A 16,590-nucleotide genomic window follows, 5' to 3' on the forward strand; every position below is an offset into this window, starting at 1 on the left:
GCACCCTGCCCCACCACCACCCAAACATGTCTTCCAGCCAGGTTTATTATGCAGTTTCACGCAGACCAAAATTGCAGCTGCATGGAGGACAATCTGGAGCACATTAGCCCAGGCGCTGTGATTTATAAATTGTTTCTCAGGCCATAAATCCCTGCTGTAATTGTGCACAAGCACCCCACTCCTTCCACGAGCACCCCCTACTCTCGGGCTGTCTTTCGCTCAGCCTCTCGCGCTCAGCAGCTTACAGTTCTTGGGTTAATTGTTTGCAGCAGTGTGCCGCTTATAAGAGTTGAGTTGTGTTGCAGAAACTTTTCTTCCTCAAACTTTTTATGCTCTTGAAGCAAACTTTCTTTGTCATGCCATTTCTTCGACACTCTGAATCGGGAAAAGAGCATTTACTCGCTCTCTCTGCAGTAATTGGTCGGAGCACCACCACATTCCTGGATACAGTGTAATTGTAAGCGGACTCTCCGAAACTATGTCCCTGGGAATCCGATATCCACAGCAGCCCCAGATCATAATCACCTTGACATTCTAATTAGATCATATTGGAAAGTGAAAGATAGCAGCAGCTGTATATATAGAGTAGGAAAAGTTGAAATGGTCAACCTCGAGTTCCTGGTGGTCTGGTTTATGTTACATGCAGTGAGCTTCCCCCAAAAAGTCCCTAAAATGTCAATAGCGTTTTTTAAAATTGATGCTAAATATTAGCAAAATGTTTTCCTTGTTTCAACATGTTGTTCGATTTACCTACATGTATTGCATGCTGCATTGAAAAAGCTGTATTTTGTGGTATTGTAGAATAGTTTCTTGCGGTATCTTTTGAGTTATGATGTATAATAAATGCCCACCTTTTCATTTATGGCTTGTCTATACATTTGGTCCGAAGCGCCAAAACTAAGATAGCGCTAAGTTAGCAATATTTTATGGGACAAAATATAATCTAAATATTAACATAAATTGGGCCAATATTTGAGAAACTTCCATTAACCAGTTACTTAAGATGAACTTGACTTTCAATTTTCTCTTTTGTGCAATTATTCTGTGGTGTTTTCATAGCTTGTTGCGACTAGATGTGATAGTCTTATTATGACTGTTTATGCATGTAGTACCTCACTCTTTCAATCTAAGTTAGCCAGTTAGATTAGCATATTTGGTGGGCGTATGAATTCTAGTTTAACTCTCTTGAAAGTTGATTCATATTTAAAGAAATACAGACGGGTAGTTCCCCAAATCTATGAAGGCTTGTTGTGTTTCTCGCAATATCAGTTTCAAGTGTAATATTCTGATGTATGAAGCAATAACTATCTTACAATGTACTTGCGTTAAAGCAGTCCGCGATAATCCCTCAGCAAACTTGGTAAACCAATATTTTTTCTCAACAGAAAAACGTAGCCTTTCCAAAGCCGTGTGAGTGGTAAGAGGATCCTGAGACATGAACTTGAACTGAATTTATGGCCAAAGCTTTCACTCAGCCATGATTTAGTACTCAATATCACTGTGTTCAGCAAGATGAAAATAAAGCCTTAGGATTGCAGGCAATGACTTTTACAAATGTTTCAGGTATAAAAATGCCCTGGCCCGTGTCCAGACCTCCCTGAAGTCTGCTGACAATGCGCATAACTAATCCTGGAATGTCGTGCTAGTAACTGGGGTCGCTGTCGTACAGCTCGCTTTTTAATTTTAGCCTTGTGTATACGTTTCTCATGCTGTATGGGGAGTGAATTACGTTTTGGGAACATACCTATAGCGTGTGTGTGCGCGCGGTGGGGGTGCAGGCGGAGACGAGAAGTGGGGTTAGAAGTGGTGTGATAGCGATGTCAGGTAGTAAAAACTGAGATGAGGCAGGGCCCAGAAGTCTGCGGGCCTGGAGATTTGTGCTCACACTCGGAGAGCAAACACAGGAGGCATCTGCAGGCAGCTGTGTGTGGGGGGAGGGTCTGTCGCTCAGGACCAGGGGGTGGGGGTGTGGGGCTGGGTGGTGTTAGGTGGTGGTGAGGAGAGGAGGGGACGGGGAAGGAGGGGGATACTTGGAGAGTGAACACAATCAGCCCTCTGTTTTCATAAGACTTGTGGTATGTGCGAGCAGAAACAAATGTGTTTAATTTAGGCCCTTTTTTTTCTCCCTTGACTTCTCCACTACACCCACTTATGCCCACCTCCGTTTTTGACTTTTTTTCTACCAGCAAGCTAACTTTCCTGCGCTCCAGAGTCGCCCCTTTTGCCTTTTGTTTAGAGCTCTTTAGAAAACACAATTGCAGGCTGAGGCTGAATATTTATCCGCAGCAGCAGGTAAAGGGAAAACAAAAGTGCTTATTATTTTGTCTAAGCTATGAGATTGGAGTGATTACTGCGCTGCGGTATTTGCCATGTTCAGTCTGAGACTTCATGCTGGACTTATTACTGCCTCCTAAATGCCTTGGCAGGAAAGGGCTGCATTATACTGGTCACCCTGGCTGTCTCCAGTCAATTTGTGTTGGTCATAAATGAGAAATCCAGGTCGAACTCATGTGTCACTGGCGGCGAGGCGAACACATTTTACATCCAGAGTCGTGGTTTACTGTAAACATGCAGCTGACCGATGTGTTCTGGAGTTAATTATACAGATGTTTATTGGCGTGAATGTCAATGGGACAAAGCTACTCCCTTAAGAGTGAAAAAAATAAATAAAAGTTTCGGCTCCGGACTGCACAAACAATGCCGCATCTTTGACACTGGAGGTGTAGCCTGACCTGACACCAGAGCACGGTGACATTTAGCAGAGCGGACTAGGACAATAGAAAGCAGATATGGCAGGTACGGGAAACCACATAACTGACTCCTTCTAATTGACTGGAATAGCTCTGCTCCCTCCTCCGCGTCTTTACGACACTGTCCTGCTCTTACCAGATGCATAATTATTTTCTTGTGTGTCTAATTACGCAGTGAGTTTTATATGAGCTGCTGTGGCAGAATTACTCACTTGTTCCGAGGCTCAACCTCAGGTAAAGAACTTTTCCCTTTAATTGCATGCGAATAAACCGACAGGAGAGAGAGAGAGAGACAGAGAGGAGGAACAATAGCTGCTTCATTTAAAGACCAGTGTGAGGTAACTCTTCGAGGCCGAGCATCCAGGAAGTAATAACTCAGGATCATGTCATGCTAAAGGAAGAAGGGGAAAAAAAAAAACTTGCAACAGTTGCTTGAGTTGCAAAAACTCCTGCCGAAGAGTTTGGATTTTGAAGAAGTGGGGGGCGTCTTGGCCGAGTGCGAGGTGTTTTATTACAGAAGAAAAGTGAACTCACTCCCAGGACTTTTAAAAGTTTGTTCAACATACATTTTTCTTCCCTCCAATATATTTTCAACACGTTGAAGTTCGTCTTGGAAAAAAAAAAAAAGCTTGTTGATAAGACCTCCCTCACGCTGCCTCCCCTCCTCGCTCTGCTCTCTCCCTCTTTGCACTAATAGTTCTTTTGTGTACAAGAGCATGTTAAGAGGCCAATGAGCCTGGCCTTAATAGGCTATGTTACCATAGAAACCGCAGCACTCTGGATGTCTGACCTTTGACCCAGTTTTTTTTACGGGCTGTGAATAAAAGTGCAGGAAGACCAACCGGGTCACAATAGAGGCCCGGCAAACTGAGGGAGTGTCCCTGTCATAGTCACTTAACTTCATTCCTCTGCCGCCTAATGGACACTTCAAATGTGCGAGCCATTAACTGCATGCTTGCAACACTGCTGGACCTCTCCATTCTTAAAATATCATTACATCATCCGTATTCTCTGAATGATGATGAGTTACTGAAATGCTTTACAGAATAGATCATCCAACTTCTTGATGCTTTTAAATTGTTGTGTTTTTGTAGACGGAATAACAACACACTCTAAATGCTTCATTGCTCCATGTATTTTGTTTTATTCTCCATACTTTTGGGTGAAATTATAAACCAGTATTTACCAGGTTGGTTACTGTAAACGCACAAGTATTACCTTAAGTTGTATCTATAAAGAACTTAAAAGCGGCTAACACTGTTGATGTCTGATGTACGAATGAATTGTTAAAAGTTGCTTTTTAATATATTCTTTAAATATGCGGTCTTTTTCTACATTCTATTATGATGTAAAAGTATGTCAAAATTGTATTTTACGTTTTGTAAAGTTTATCCAAACAACTTGGAAGCGATGGCCGTGATTGCGTTATATTCCTGATAAATAACTTCCTCTCCTGCTAATCTTCTTAGCTCGGAGTGGATGGGTTAATAAGTCATGGTTGCCACTCAAAAAAAAAAAAAAACTGCTCCAGCAGTAGCCAACTGACTCGCTTGTCGTTTCCCCATCAATTACACGCTAATTAGCACAATGGCTGGCGAGGTTTGCTTAAGAATTGTCACTGTAATTGCTGCTAATGTTTGCAAACAATGAGACTTAATGCAAACTCTGAGATGAGGCGGGGGCGACTTATCTGCTGGCTTTTGTCCTCGGAGATTTGATTGTGTTTCATGCGAAGATCAGGTTGAGGTGTCAATGGCCCGGCATGAGCAGGTGATATCAGCCGAGCAAACCTGGGAGGGGCAGCGGTGCAGAGGGGGTCCGGAGGGGGGCTATTGTGCGAGGCTGCTGTTCATATGTGCAGGGGACGGTAATTAACACCTCAGCCAAACAGCACGCTGTGTGGCCCATTTGTTTTCTGTTGGGGGGCAAAAGAAAACAATGGGGAGGGGTTCTCCACACAGTAGGTGATTGACATTATCTGCTGGAGCGATCCATGCAGGCATTCCTGCCGCTGTGCTGCTCACCACAAGTTAGACCGGAGCGTTTCACAAGAACCGTCTGAGCTCACACTTTTATTTGCTCTGTCTTTGTCTGATTGAATTCCGACGTAATCCACTGAGGGTATAATCCCTTTAGCATCAGACCTTTAATCCACACTTTCCGACAAGCACGCACAATGTAAAAAGTTGTTTACCCCACAATAGCAACTTTGAATGCCGGTCAATAAAGCTTCGTACCACCTTCACACTTTCGTTCCAAAGTGTGTGTCACGCGTTGAAAGATCTCTGCTCCTGTCCACAATAGTAGATCTCAAATGCATGTTATATAAAATATGCTTACGCCCTACACTCGGGAACATTTATTACCAAAAATAAACTACTTATTCATATGCGTACTATCTATATTTTAGCTGGCAATTTACCGTTATTAAATACTGATTCATATCTTGTTAAGACTGACTATATTTTACCCTGGAATGGTTGCCAAAATATCACGTACAATATCACGCAAAATCGTAATTGCTAAAATATGTGTTTACACATAATTTGTCCCCAATTTAAGCGCTGCCAAAAATGTGAAAAGCAAAATAAAATAAAATATATTTGTACGTAAATACTTCAGAGAAGAGATGACCTTATTTTATTTCTGAAGTAGAAAAACAAAAAAAATCTCAGATGCTCAGTAGCACCTCTGCAGGATGGTTTTGTTACTGCAACATTTCTAGATGACTGACATTGTAATGTCAGTATTATGATTCTTACCATGTAATAAGAGGTTTCCTCCATTAAGTTCCTCAGTCACAATTTTGTTTACCAACAAACAGTTTGTTAGCATTTACATTGTTTATGTGCTCCTTGAAACCACAACACACTCTATTGTTGTTCTCTGTTCCTCAGCTTGAACAGAAGCTACTCTAAAATCAAATAGCTGTTTGAGTTGCTAAGTAATGTGCTGGTAAGTTTAGCTTCCAGGGTGATGCATCTGCCTGTCATCGTCCATGATGTACAGCTGTCTCGTTCTCTTTCTCTTGACTTTTTGTCAGTGGTTGCAACTTTCCACCATGGTGCGAATTGTAGCAGGAAGATAGTTGCCTGCAAAGTTTCCCCCCCTCCTTCTTTGGCAGAGTGTTTGACTTAGTTTGACAGCAAATGTCCAGACATCTGTCTCTTCTCCGTGCTGTGATGTCGGGCTGCAGTGTGGCACCACACACTTCAGAGATGACAAAGACTCTTGGCTGTGATTTCTGTGAGAGCAGTGGAACAATCAGGACCCGGCTCTGGCAAGCCTCATGCCTCGCAGCATATGTTGTATTTTCGAAGTTCAAAAAAAAAACCGAGGGGGGCTCCAGTGCGTCTTTTTTTTCAGTGGCATCTCTGCCACCTTTGTCGCATCTGGGTCCCCGTCAAAGTAGCACATTCTACTGAAGTCTATTCTGAGCTTTGGAGGCCGAGGATGGCTGGAAGACAATTAGAGAGCGGTGAAAATGGATCACATCGCATTTGTTGCACAATTCCTTCAGTAGTCGGTCCGGATTCTGTTTCCAGCTCAAACACCCCGACATATGTCTGTTTGAGGGGTATTTAGTACGCTGCTGCATCCAAGCCCGCACGTCTGAGGACCTCAAAAGTTCTTGCTCTGTTGTCGTAAACTACTTCTTTATTTGTGTCTTCAATACGTGTGAGACCCAAAAAACTTAGCTGCTGGGAAGCCAGTGTTCAATGGCGCCACCGCAGGATGCTTTTATTACTGCAACAAATGAGCTGCCAAACAAAGATACTGCTAAAGATTATATACTTTTACTTATACTATATCGTGTACTATGTATACTATTTACTTTACTTTATACAATATACTTTTTTATGACAGTGGATGTACTTTTGAAGCTTAAATACATATATTTCTAATGTGCTATATAATAATACTGTATAATGATCAAGTAGCGAACAATGTATTAAACATATTGTGTTGTACTAGCTTATAGCCACTGCTAGTAATTTGCCGGCAGGTTTTCCGTAACACTTCGGGTATGTCTAGAATGGGGATTTAAAGTTTTAATCGACTACATTGAAACAAGCTGTCAACAGGGAGTGTATTGCTCTTTAATCTATTTGAATACAAACAGAGAACTTAGCATGGTTCCAAACTTTTAAACGTCACTGACATTAGCGACTGCAGTCATCTAAAAAACAAACAGACAAAAAGAAAAATAACACTCAAACTAAAATAGTTACGACAAATATCTGCAGTGTAATAACGCTGTTAATCAGATGTGGGGTTTTGTTCAAACTTTTTTTCATGACGCCACAGAGACTTTTAGAAAGTTTTGGCTGATCAGCCGACAACCCTTCGCCTTTTGTTTCCTGCTCGCCACTCACATCCCGCCACCCCTCCCCTCCTCCTCCTCCTCGCCGGTGCACAGTAGTAATGGCGGAGGCCCCGGCTGCTAATGTGACAGTGCTTCGCTGACGTTACCTGCCTGGATGTGTGCGAACACTTGCTCCATAGGGCACCCTGGCAATTAAAAGAAAAGTAGGTGCGAGTGAAAAAAGTGCCGTGGGGCATGTTCCCCGGTCCTGGCAGAAGCTGTCAAATAAGGGACAGGAGCGCCGGTGTGGGCACGGCTGGGCTCTACCAAACGCTCACAATGGTTTCATTTGTGGAAGGACTCATGATTGACATAGATTAGACAGGGAAAAGTGCATTGTTTTGGGGTTTCTCTCCGGAGAGCGGCATTCATTAGGCAGCGTGTGCTCAGCAGCGGTTTCAATAGGGAGCTAGCAGCCTCTAAAAGCAACTGCCTCCTGACAGTTGTATGGACCTGGGCCCATTAGTTGGAACCTTACGATTCAGCTTTGAGCAGTATAGTGAAAATGAAGAGGGCTGATGTCAACTCCAAGAATTTCCAGGCTTTTCGAAAAGGAAAAAGGGTCCCCTTCCCCCTGCCTCGGAACTCTGTTGGACCCCAGCTGTCAGGAAACAATACCCTCTGCCTGCTCCGACAAACTCATTCCTGAAAATGTTTTTTTTTTCTTCCCTCCTCTCCCGTTCTCCCCCTCCTGCTTATAATGTCTTTTCCATTTTTAACCATCCAGGCTTCCTTCCTCCTTACGAACTCGCAAAACGATTAAAAAAAAAAAACTCAACCTGAATTCAAATCAGTCTTTGCTGTCATTCAACGCTCGGCTAAGAATTAAATTGGGAAGTGAGGAAAAAGAGTTTTATTTTTTTTCTCACACCCACTTGTTGGCTCGCAACAAAAGAACACCATTTTCAGACAAAGAATTGAAAGGTACTGAAGACATTGAAACCAGGTTTTTCTGCAAATAATAATTCAAAACGTAGAGCTATCACTCATCCCGATAAAAGAAATCAGTTTCAACATTACAACAGCAGAGCGGACAAACACGCGAGGGGTTCACAAGTTCAGCAGAAAAATGACAGCATTAAAGAGGAAGCATGTAGGAGGAAACACACATTACCAGAATATTGATTTAAAGAAATCTTGAAAGCAATGTTTCCTTGCTACTGATAACCTTCACTCTCTTTTTGCGTCCCTCTGTGTTACTAGAAAGTAGGTAAAATACAGCGCAATAAACTGAAGTCCTTGCAGAAATGTACTGAGATCTAAACATTTTTTAGAGATTAAAGCAGTTAAATTGTTCAATGAGACATTAAAATTAGACTTAGTTTAATAGCTACTACCACATATGACCTGTAAACCTTTTCATTGGATTTGAAATTGCTGCAGAGAGAAAATCCACACGCATGACAGGCTGCTGCAGTTGAACTGATTCATGCAGCAGATGGTTCTGGCTCCGTCCTATCAAGATCTCAGAAAGAAAACGTCTGTTGTTCTGAACCCTTAATCACATAAAAAAAAGAAGTGTTCTTTCCAGAGCCAGTGGCACAGACATTCGCTCAGACTTGTATGATAACTTTAATACACGTGCGAAAAATAGTGACACATGAGCGGGAGGGGTGGATTCGGGTTAAAAGGGCAAACGTATAGACAGGAATGTGTGTGAGTTCACAACCCAACCTTTCAGTGCACTGTAGCCGAGGCTTCCTTCCAGCTGTCTCTTCCCACCCGCTCTGCGATGGGCGCCCACAGCTGGACTCTTGTTTTTCTCTGACAAACGGCAATTTCACACTTTTCCACCAGTCCGTCGTGTTCACATCACTTCTTCTCCCTGGTGCCAGAAATTTCTGTGTGACTCAGGCAGCACCGAGGGTCACGTACAGGTGTCTGCCGGAGACTCCCGGCCAGAACATCGGTCGTAGATCATCGGTGCTGACAGGAAGATTTGTATTTGTTCTGCTCATGAATGTTTCCTAGTCGTGTTTTTTTCATTTGTCTTTTATCACTCTCCTTCTGCAGTACCTTCAGATGAAGTGGCCTCTTTTGGACGTCCCCGGTTCCGCAGGACTCAAAGACTCACGGTCCCCGACGCCTGGCCATTTAGTAAGTCGCCGAAATTCCTCCCGCTCTCATGTTTGTGAGGACACTGCCTCCAGAGTTTAAAAGCTCGTGCAACCTCAGATTATCTAACTGATGCTTTAAGATTTGACATTTTTAGTTTTTGTATTTTTCTTTTCGTGTTCAGAGGCATGACATGCGCCTGACTTACGCACCGCATTGGCTCCGGGCGTGTAAGACAAGGTGAAGCATGAGTCTGTGCCACTGAGAGAAAAAAAACATGTAATAATATGCTAACCGGTGATAAGTCATTGAGGAAAGTTGGCCGCGAGGATTTAAATTCATGTAATGAGAACGTTCACAGCTCGACCACTTGACCTATTACATGAAAGAAAGTTACCAGCATGTAATGAGAGGTTTCCATGAAGCAGCAGGATGTTAACCTCTTTTTCAAACAAATAAATGAAGCACACATAGACGCAAAAAAAAAAAAAACAGGATTTGCTCATGAGAATAATGCAGCTGTTGTGTTCATGTTAATGCGCTGACTGCTCCGTTTGCTGTAATAACTCAGTCTCTCCCATAAAACTCTCAACCTCCTCGCCATTCTTGAACTCTCCCACACAGGTGAGAACTAGTCATCGTGGTGTCTCACTCAGGCGAGACAATGCGGGTCCTCGGCAGAACCTGTTTGTCTTGTGTCTTTCCTGTGCGATGTGGGACTGAAAACAATTTAATTCAAATATCTCAGTGCGAATCTGTCTGATAGTATCGAGCAGTTTAATCAACAAGGAAGTGATGATGTGGGTGTGACACGAGCTGATGGCCACACGTTGGCTGCAGTGACTCAACCCCGCGTGACCTTAAACATCCCGGCGAGACGTGCAGTTGTGGTCGAGTTGCTGCATCCCATAATCGCGGCGATGCACATGACAAAGTCCTCATTGAGCTCACTCAATGGGAAGTTGTTGTTCGAGACGGAGCGCTTGCTCATGGGAATCTGACGGAGCTCAATGGAAACCAATTACTAATATTTTATTAGAACAGAAATGCTGACCGGGCGTTGACCCCGCCTGATCTTTTTCTGACTGAGCGACAATAAGTGACGCACCAGTCTTATTGTTGTGCAGACAGAATGAAGTCGATCGATTGGGTCGGACCTTCGCAGTGGCTGCAGAAGCTATTGGTGTGGCTTTGTTGATGTTTTTTAATGTAGTCCAATACATCATGGCTGCAGTTGGTCCTTCATTGTGCAGCTTCACAGCTGGAAGATTAGGTCCTCTGAGTTGTAGACATGGGTCAGGTAGCAGAGCGCCTCAAGTATTCAGGAGTCTTGAGGTGGCACTTTGTATCCTCAGATGGATCCATGTCTCCTCTCTGTCTCTGCTATTGAGCTGTTGTTGTAGTCGAGGCTGACACTAGGAAGAGCTGAGCCAAATGGCAAAGCTGTCTCCGATTGCTTGCAGTCAAAAGTAGCAAGTCTTTTTCTCAGTTTATTTGTACAACATAAACAAACTTGTTTCCCGCCTCATCTTGTCGTCTTCAACCGGATTGAACACCATATGTTTGGTGGCTTTGCGCTCAATAGCTGGCAGGAATATTGACACATGTAACGCTGTAGAGTCACAACACCAAGTATTAGAATTAATGTCGTCATTAATAATTCTGAACTCACTACAGCAAAGTACTTCTAATCTTCCTCCTCCTGTGCTGGGTAAATATGCAAACAAACGTTATCCACAGGTAGCAAAGCGCACCTTTCGTGAATCCCACTCATCAATATTGACTTTTATGAATGACCAATATTTAGAGCTGCATTCAAACACCCCCTCCCCGGCCGCCCCGGAGACATTTCAATGAATAAATAGTAACATTTAAATGATAAACTCGGAGCACACTGAAGTACACAGCTCACAGAAACCTGTTCGGCGTTAACCAAACATACAAATATTTTTTTTTCACTTAATGAGTGTTTCTGAGTAATGATTTTCCCCATCGGGGGTTTATTGAAGAGCTTATCCCGATGATTGTCACTGGTTGAACTTCTTAAGCAAATTTGTCGTTTGTAATACAGTAGCTTAGATGATGCGTCACTGGCATAATTTCAACGATGACTTTTGAACAGCGAACTAAAATATGTAAACACAGTTTTTACCCGCCGACTATATGAAGATGATGTATAGCATTAGAATTTTTCACATTTATTTTAAGATGAAATAAGAAAAATATACTATAATGTTAGAAGAGAAAAGTGTGAATTGGTTGACCTGCGATCACATAAGGTAGTCGGCTTTAATATTGGAAAAGGGACAGCTTCCCTCGGACCCGGAGGATAGAAAGTGAACCCCCCTGCTGTGCCCTCACCTCTGGGCCAGGAGCCCACATGCTCCTCCGGTGCTGACAGCGTGCCGGGCCGATTATGAGCTCATTACTCCGGCCGAGGAGCCCGAGAGTGGGAGGGGAGCAGCAGGCGAACTCCCCAGGCCTGCAGGCTCCCCAGGCTCCAGCGCTGCACTAATGAGAGCGAGGGGAGCGGATGAGCGCTCACGGGGGTCCAGGGATTACTGCGTGGAGGCCAGTGAGTCGCTCCTGAAGTCGCCCCACAAGTGTGTACGCATCAACCCTGACATCTCTCTTTTGGTTTCCTGATGGACTGGTGGGTTGTGAGTGGAGAGTGCTGACACTTATGTGTTGTCCCTCGGTCACATGACTCTGTCTTTATTTTGAGCTCATTGATAGAGTTGTGTTCACTCTACAGATTGGGTCCGTGAGACCGCGATGTTGATCTGAGGCTGCTCCGACCCAGGCTCCTGTATTATTCAGCGCGGCAGATTGTTTAGCATTCAGGTGCTATTGCTCTTGTTCGTGTTCGTGGGAGGACTGGGACTGGCCAGTTCATGACGTCCTGCACAATCACAAACATCTGCGCGAGCTACTGACACATTCATACGTCCAGGCGCGGCGGTATCAGCGCCAGAGAGGGCGGCATCTCCATGAATAAAATATCAAAGCGCTGCAGGTGATGAGGAGCTTGTCATCCCCTCACTTGTGGCTCAGCTGGGCTGCAAAGGAGAAGAATGTTTTTTTTAATCCTGATATTCCCATGCAAATGTCAGGACCACGTATAATGATGTTGTGTTGGGTTCTATTCTGTCAGCAGTAGTCGTCTGCTAGTTCAGCGTCTGCCCCCCTGTTGAACTGCTCGACGCTCAAATATGAGAGACGTCGTCAACAAACTCAGAAGAATCACCTTCTTTGTTTGAATATTGTATTAGTGTCAAGAGCTATGACAGCATTGAGGGACGTGTTCCTGTCAGTGTGCCACAAGCTGCTTAGTCACTGACATGTTGGAGTGAATTGAAGCGACCTGCTCCAGAGCGGCATTCCAGAAGTGCCTTTTGTCTTCTGTGCAACCTGCAGCTTGACAATGGAGATGATGTCTGGCAGTGGTTTTAAGTCGTACGAGCCGTTGGTTTTGGCGAACCCCCCCTCCTGCTCCCCCCTCCGGCTGGGAGTCCTGAGAGATTTGCATGAGGCAACAAACCACCGGGATCCATCAGATTATCAAAGGCTTCAGGAGGACTGAACAGAATACTGATATGAAGTCTGGCGTCCTGCTGGGCGACAGCAGAAACAGGATCCTGTTCACCCATGGAATACGGAGCCGGAGCTTTGATTTCTGTCCAAACTCATGAGAGACTATTAGGGCGCTTTTACTCAACTTTTGATGTTTCTAACAAGTACTGCTTTAATAGTCAAAGACTGTAACTGGATAAATCCGTGTCTTGACATGGAAATACTTAAATAAATACTTAAAAAGTTGACTTCAGTTGCATACACCGTCTTCAGCTAATGCGGTAGCCTTGTTAGCTTTACGAGTATATAAGCATGTTAGCGCTGCTGGAGAGACTAAATAGCACTATTGCTACATTTGCTGCTAAGTGTTTTGATGGTTGTAAATCAGATTCAATAGCAATAACAAATTTACTTGATTTGCAGGTAGTTTTGGCATCAAGCGTCGCTCATGCTATTAGCATTTAAGATAAACCTTACTATAGAATTTTATTCCCCCATATATCATCTCTTTAGCTTGTCTGGCTTCAATAATAATGAAGGTGTTGAGCAGTGCTTAACATAAATAAATATATGAATTGAATTGTAATTGTACGCATGGTGTTGTATTGCTGACTCAGTTCAAAAATTTGAACCCTTCTGGCGGTTTGCAAATATGAAGCCTGATATAGCTACTGCTTTACACACCTGTAACTTCAGTCTGAGCAACATTTGAGGGCGTGTTTTGATGTGAATAAAGTGTGTACAGTTTGTGGTTGAGGAGAGGAGGCCGAGGGGGAAAACACACTGTGGTGCTCACGGTCCTGCAGTGCTCCACTGTGATGATGCACAGCCATCATCATCATTGTTGCTTGAGAGATGAGGAAGAGTCCTTGCTGTGGATTCGATAAACATCTGTACAAGTATGGGAATCACTAAGGGCGCCGCCTAGTGACGTCATGACACATACAAATCAGATGAGTGAATTCACTCCCTAACTCCAAGGTCATCTTCATCTACAACCATTTTCACTCTACAACCTTTAGAAATAGTGTTGAATATTTCATTGAAAATACTCTGTTGCCCAAAAGGATTAAATTAGTCAACGATAAGCCCGTATTGTTTTTGTGTACTCTGATAGTAACGTGACAGTAAGAAGGAATATTTGTATCTTGCGCTGTGTTCAATTATGCAAACAGATGTTGTGTGGCCCCGCAATTTATTTAAAGACCACTGGGGGTTTGTCAGTCATCTAGTGGTGTAATGTGACGCCACTCTGCTCTTTATTATTCTAACCTAGAATATTACAGCCATTGACCTTTTCGGAGGCAATGACCAGACGAAAAGCCCGCCATGAATGGCAAAGTTTTCAGAGCGCTTGATTTTAAAGACATACGACACGTCCAGTCCCCTCTCGCGTCCGCTTCCTGTTGCCGTTGACAAACAAGGCTTGGATTTCTCAGCGTGCCTGGCATTCTTTTCACTCTGTCTTTGCTGGAGTTTTGAAAGGCCTCTGAGCCTCCCACCCAGAATCGCCAAGCATAAAGACACACAAAGCTGTGGGGTTATTCAGTTTGTTCTAAGCTCTCTTCCCCATCGGCTGTTTGCCTAGTAATTCAATTCAGATGTGCAGGATCCAAAAACATGTTTGCTTGAATGAAATCCACCCCTCCACCCACATTGACCAAGGACTGTGCTTTTCTTAGCGCCGCTCCAAGTTGCACAGCCAAGCGAGGTACTGCCACCTCGGCCTTTTTAGCTACAGAATCTTAAAAAAAAAGACAGCCACTCTTTCTCTGTACCGGCCCTGCAACTCTCGCTGTGTTGTTTTTTTTTTCGCTCTAAACCTTCCTGTTACTATGTCTGACCACTCCAGCACCAGTTTGGGGTGTTTTCACTCTCTTAGCTTTAAGGTATGCGCCATTCCAGTCTAGCTTGCAACAGGCGCGTCTGTGTAACGATACCATCTGGTTCCAGGTTGCTTGTTATCTGTACTATCATGTAGATGTTGTTTATATTTAAAACACGGCTCGGATTCCTTGTGGTTTCCTTATTACACTCCACTAGTGGGTCATGATGGTGTCTGGAGCGGCTGTAGACTGGAGGTGAAGCCGATGAATGAAGCCATTGAGGCACGGCTGTTTAGTCTTGAGCCACTGCTTTCCTGTGTTTTATTATCATGCTATATTCCTAATGATCTCTGGAGCGCCCCCTTGGTTAACTACGGCTCCCGAAATGGAACAATAATCTGGATTAGAACTTAAGTAAATCATTGGAACAGGACTGTGGGATGGGTTTGTTTTGGGGTGCTATTGAGCAGAGGAGAAATGAATGAGGCTCCGACATCATTTCGCATTTCACAACAAGCACATCATGGTTACAAGAGGTACCGCTTCTACACCACATTTTGAGCAATTAAAATTCAAATATAAAGTTTCAAAACAGCAGTTAACACTGTGCAAGCGTTAACAACGTTACTATTTACCATCAGACATGTTGCTGTCAACCCGCACACATCACATGCTGACTAGTTGACTAATAGTAGCTGCAGCCCTAGTTTTTTTAAAGCAAGTTAAAGAATGTTTTAAACCAAGTGGTTAATAGCTAAGTCAATATCTGACTAGCCACAGTCAATTTCAGCTGGTGTGCAATTCTTGTTTTGCTTTCCACCTTCTAATTTTCATGCTTTAAACAACGTTGAGTGTACACTTGATGTGATGACATCATCTGTATAGCAAAGTGCAAATGACGTGCTGACCTATTTCAGCTGGTATGTCGAGACCGAGCAAACATTTGGGGGATTATGAAGTGGCGACTGCACACTCATTTGCTGTACGTCGATATGAGCTGAAATGAAATTTGTGTGTTGGTATAACATCCCTACAGATTCTTCTGTAGACATGCTCAGTGCATCTATTGTCATTCCTGTTGTGGAAACTGCCTGCAAAATTGACCAAATCTGAGCTCTGTTCCGGCCTCACCAGACAGTTAGAAGTTGAAACTAGGGCCTCGAACTTACAAGTGTGTTTAGAGCGCACGATTGGTGTATTCCAGGATATGAATTTTTAATAGGCACCATTTCCAATTCTCACTGAAGTGCTTCCCAAAATGTGTTGGCACCCAGGTCTAGAGGTCTCACACAGCCCTCACAATATACGGAAAAATCCAGACACATTGTACACAAAGTAGAGCAGCAAAGTGCAGCTTAAATATACATGACGCCAGAGATTTGAGGCTCGCTATTGAGCAACGTTTCCAAGGTGATGGTTTATTAACAACCTGGGTAGTCGTGTTCCTGTGTGCAGCATTGACCCTATGTGCTCTAGATCTGAGGTGGCTAAACAAGCTGATGTAGCCGTGTTTAACACTAGTAAATATTTTCCTGTCTTCCTCTGGCATTACTGGAATCAAAGAGTCCTTCAGACGTCTGGGGAAACCAATTTGCTAAAAGATTTAAAAGCAGGAAAGGTTGGACCTTTCTTTAGAAAAAAAAACGTGCGATGGAAAAAAAAACATGGCTGAGATTTGGAACAATTCTAAGCAGCGTGAAGCAAGAGAGTGTACAAATGTCTCAATGCAAACCTTGTTCCCCATCAGACCACGTTGGAGAGACGAGAGTTGGGAAGGGGGTGGGGAGGGATATTGAAGAAAGGTTTGCCTGGAGGAACAAGACTCCTTTCTCCCCCCCTTCCCCACCCCTTGACCCTCCCATGTGACAAGTTGCGCCAACAAGTGCTCTATTCAGCCAGGCAGCCAGGGGAAATGACTGCTGGGCCGAGCGCTGCCTAATGAAAGCAGAGACGCTGGTTGTTATTATTGTCTTCAACTTTGTCAGAGGCACAACTGCAATGTGATCGAGGTACATTCGAC

The 16,590-nt window shown here is 43.7% G+C and overlaps 1 protein-coding gene across 2 annotated transcripts in view; it reads left to right on the plus strand.

The window, feature by feature from the left end:
• Window positions 1-16,590, plus strand: part of tcf7l1b (transcription factor 7 like 1b) — a 32,055-nt gene that overhangs the window by 9,808 nt on the left and 5,657 nt on the right. For both annotated transcript variants that reach the window (XM_053870291.1, XM_053870292.1), the window contains exon 4: window positions 9,130-9,213. In XM_053870291.1, the coding sequence (XP_053726266.1) occupies window positions 9,130-9,213 (84 nt within the window). The remainder of the gene's footprint in view (window positions 1-9,129; window positions 9,214-16,590) is intronic.

Source organism: Synchiropus splendidus, chromosome 7, assembly GCF_027744825.2.
Source record: "Synchiropus splendidus isolate RoL2022-P1 chromosome 7, RoL_Sspl_1.0, whole genome shotgun sequence".
Lineage (NCBI taxonomy): Eukaryota > Metazoa > Chordata > Actinopteri > Syngnathiformes > Callionymidae > Synchiropus > Synchiropus splendidus.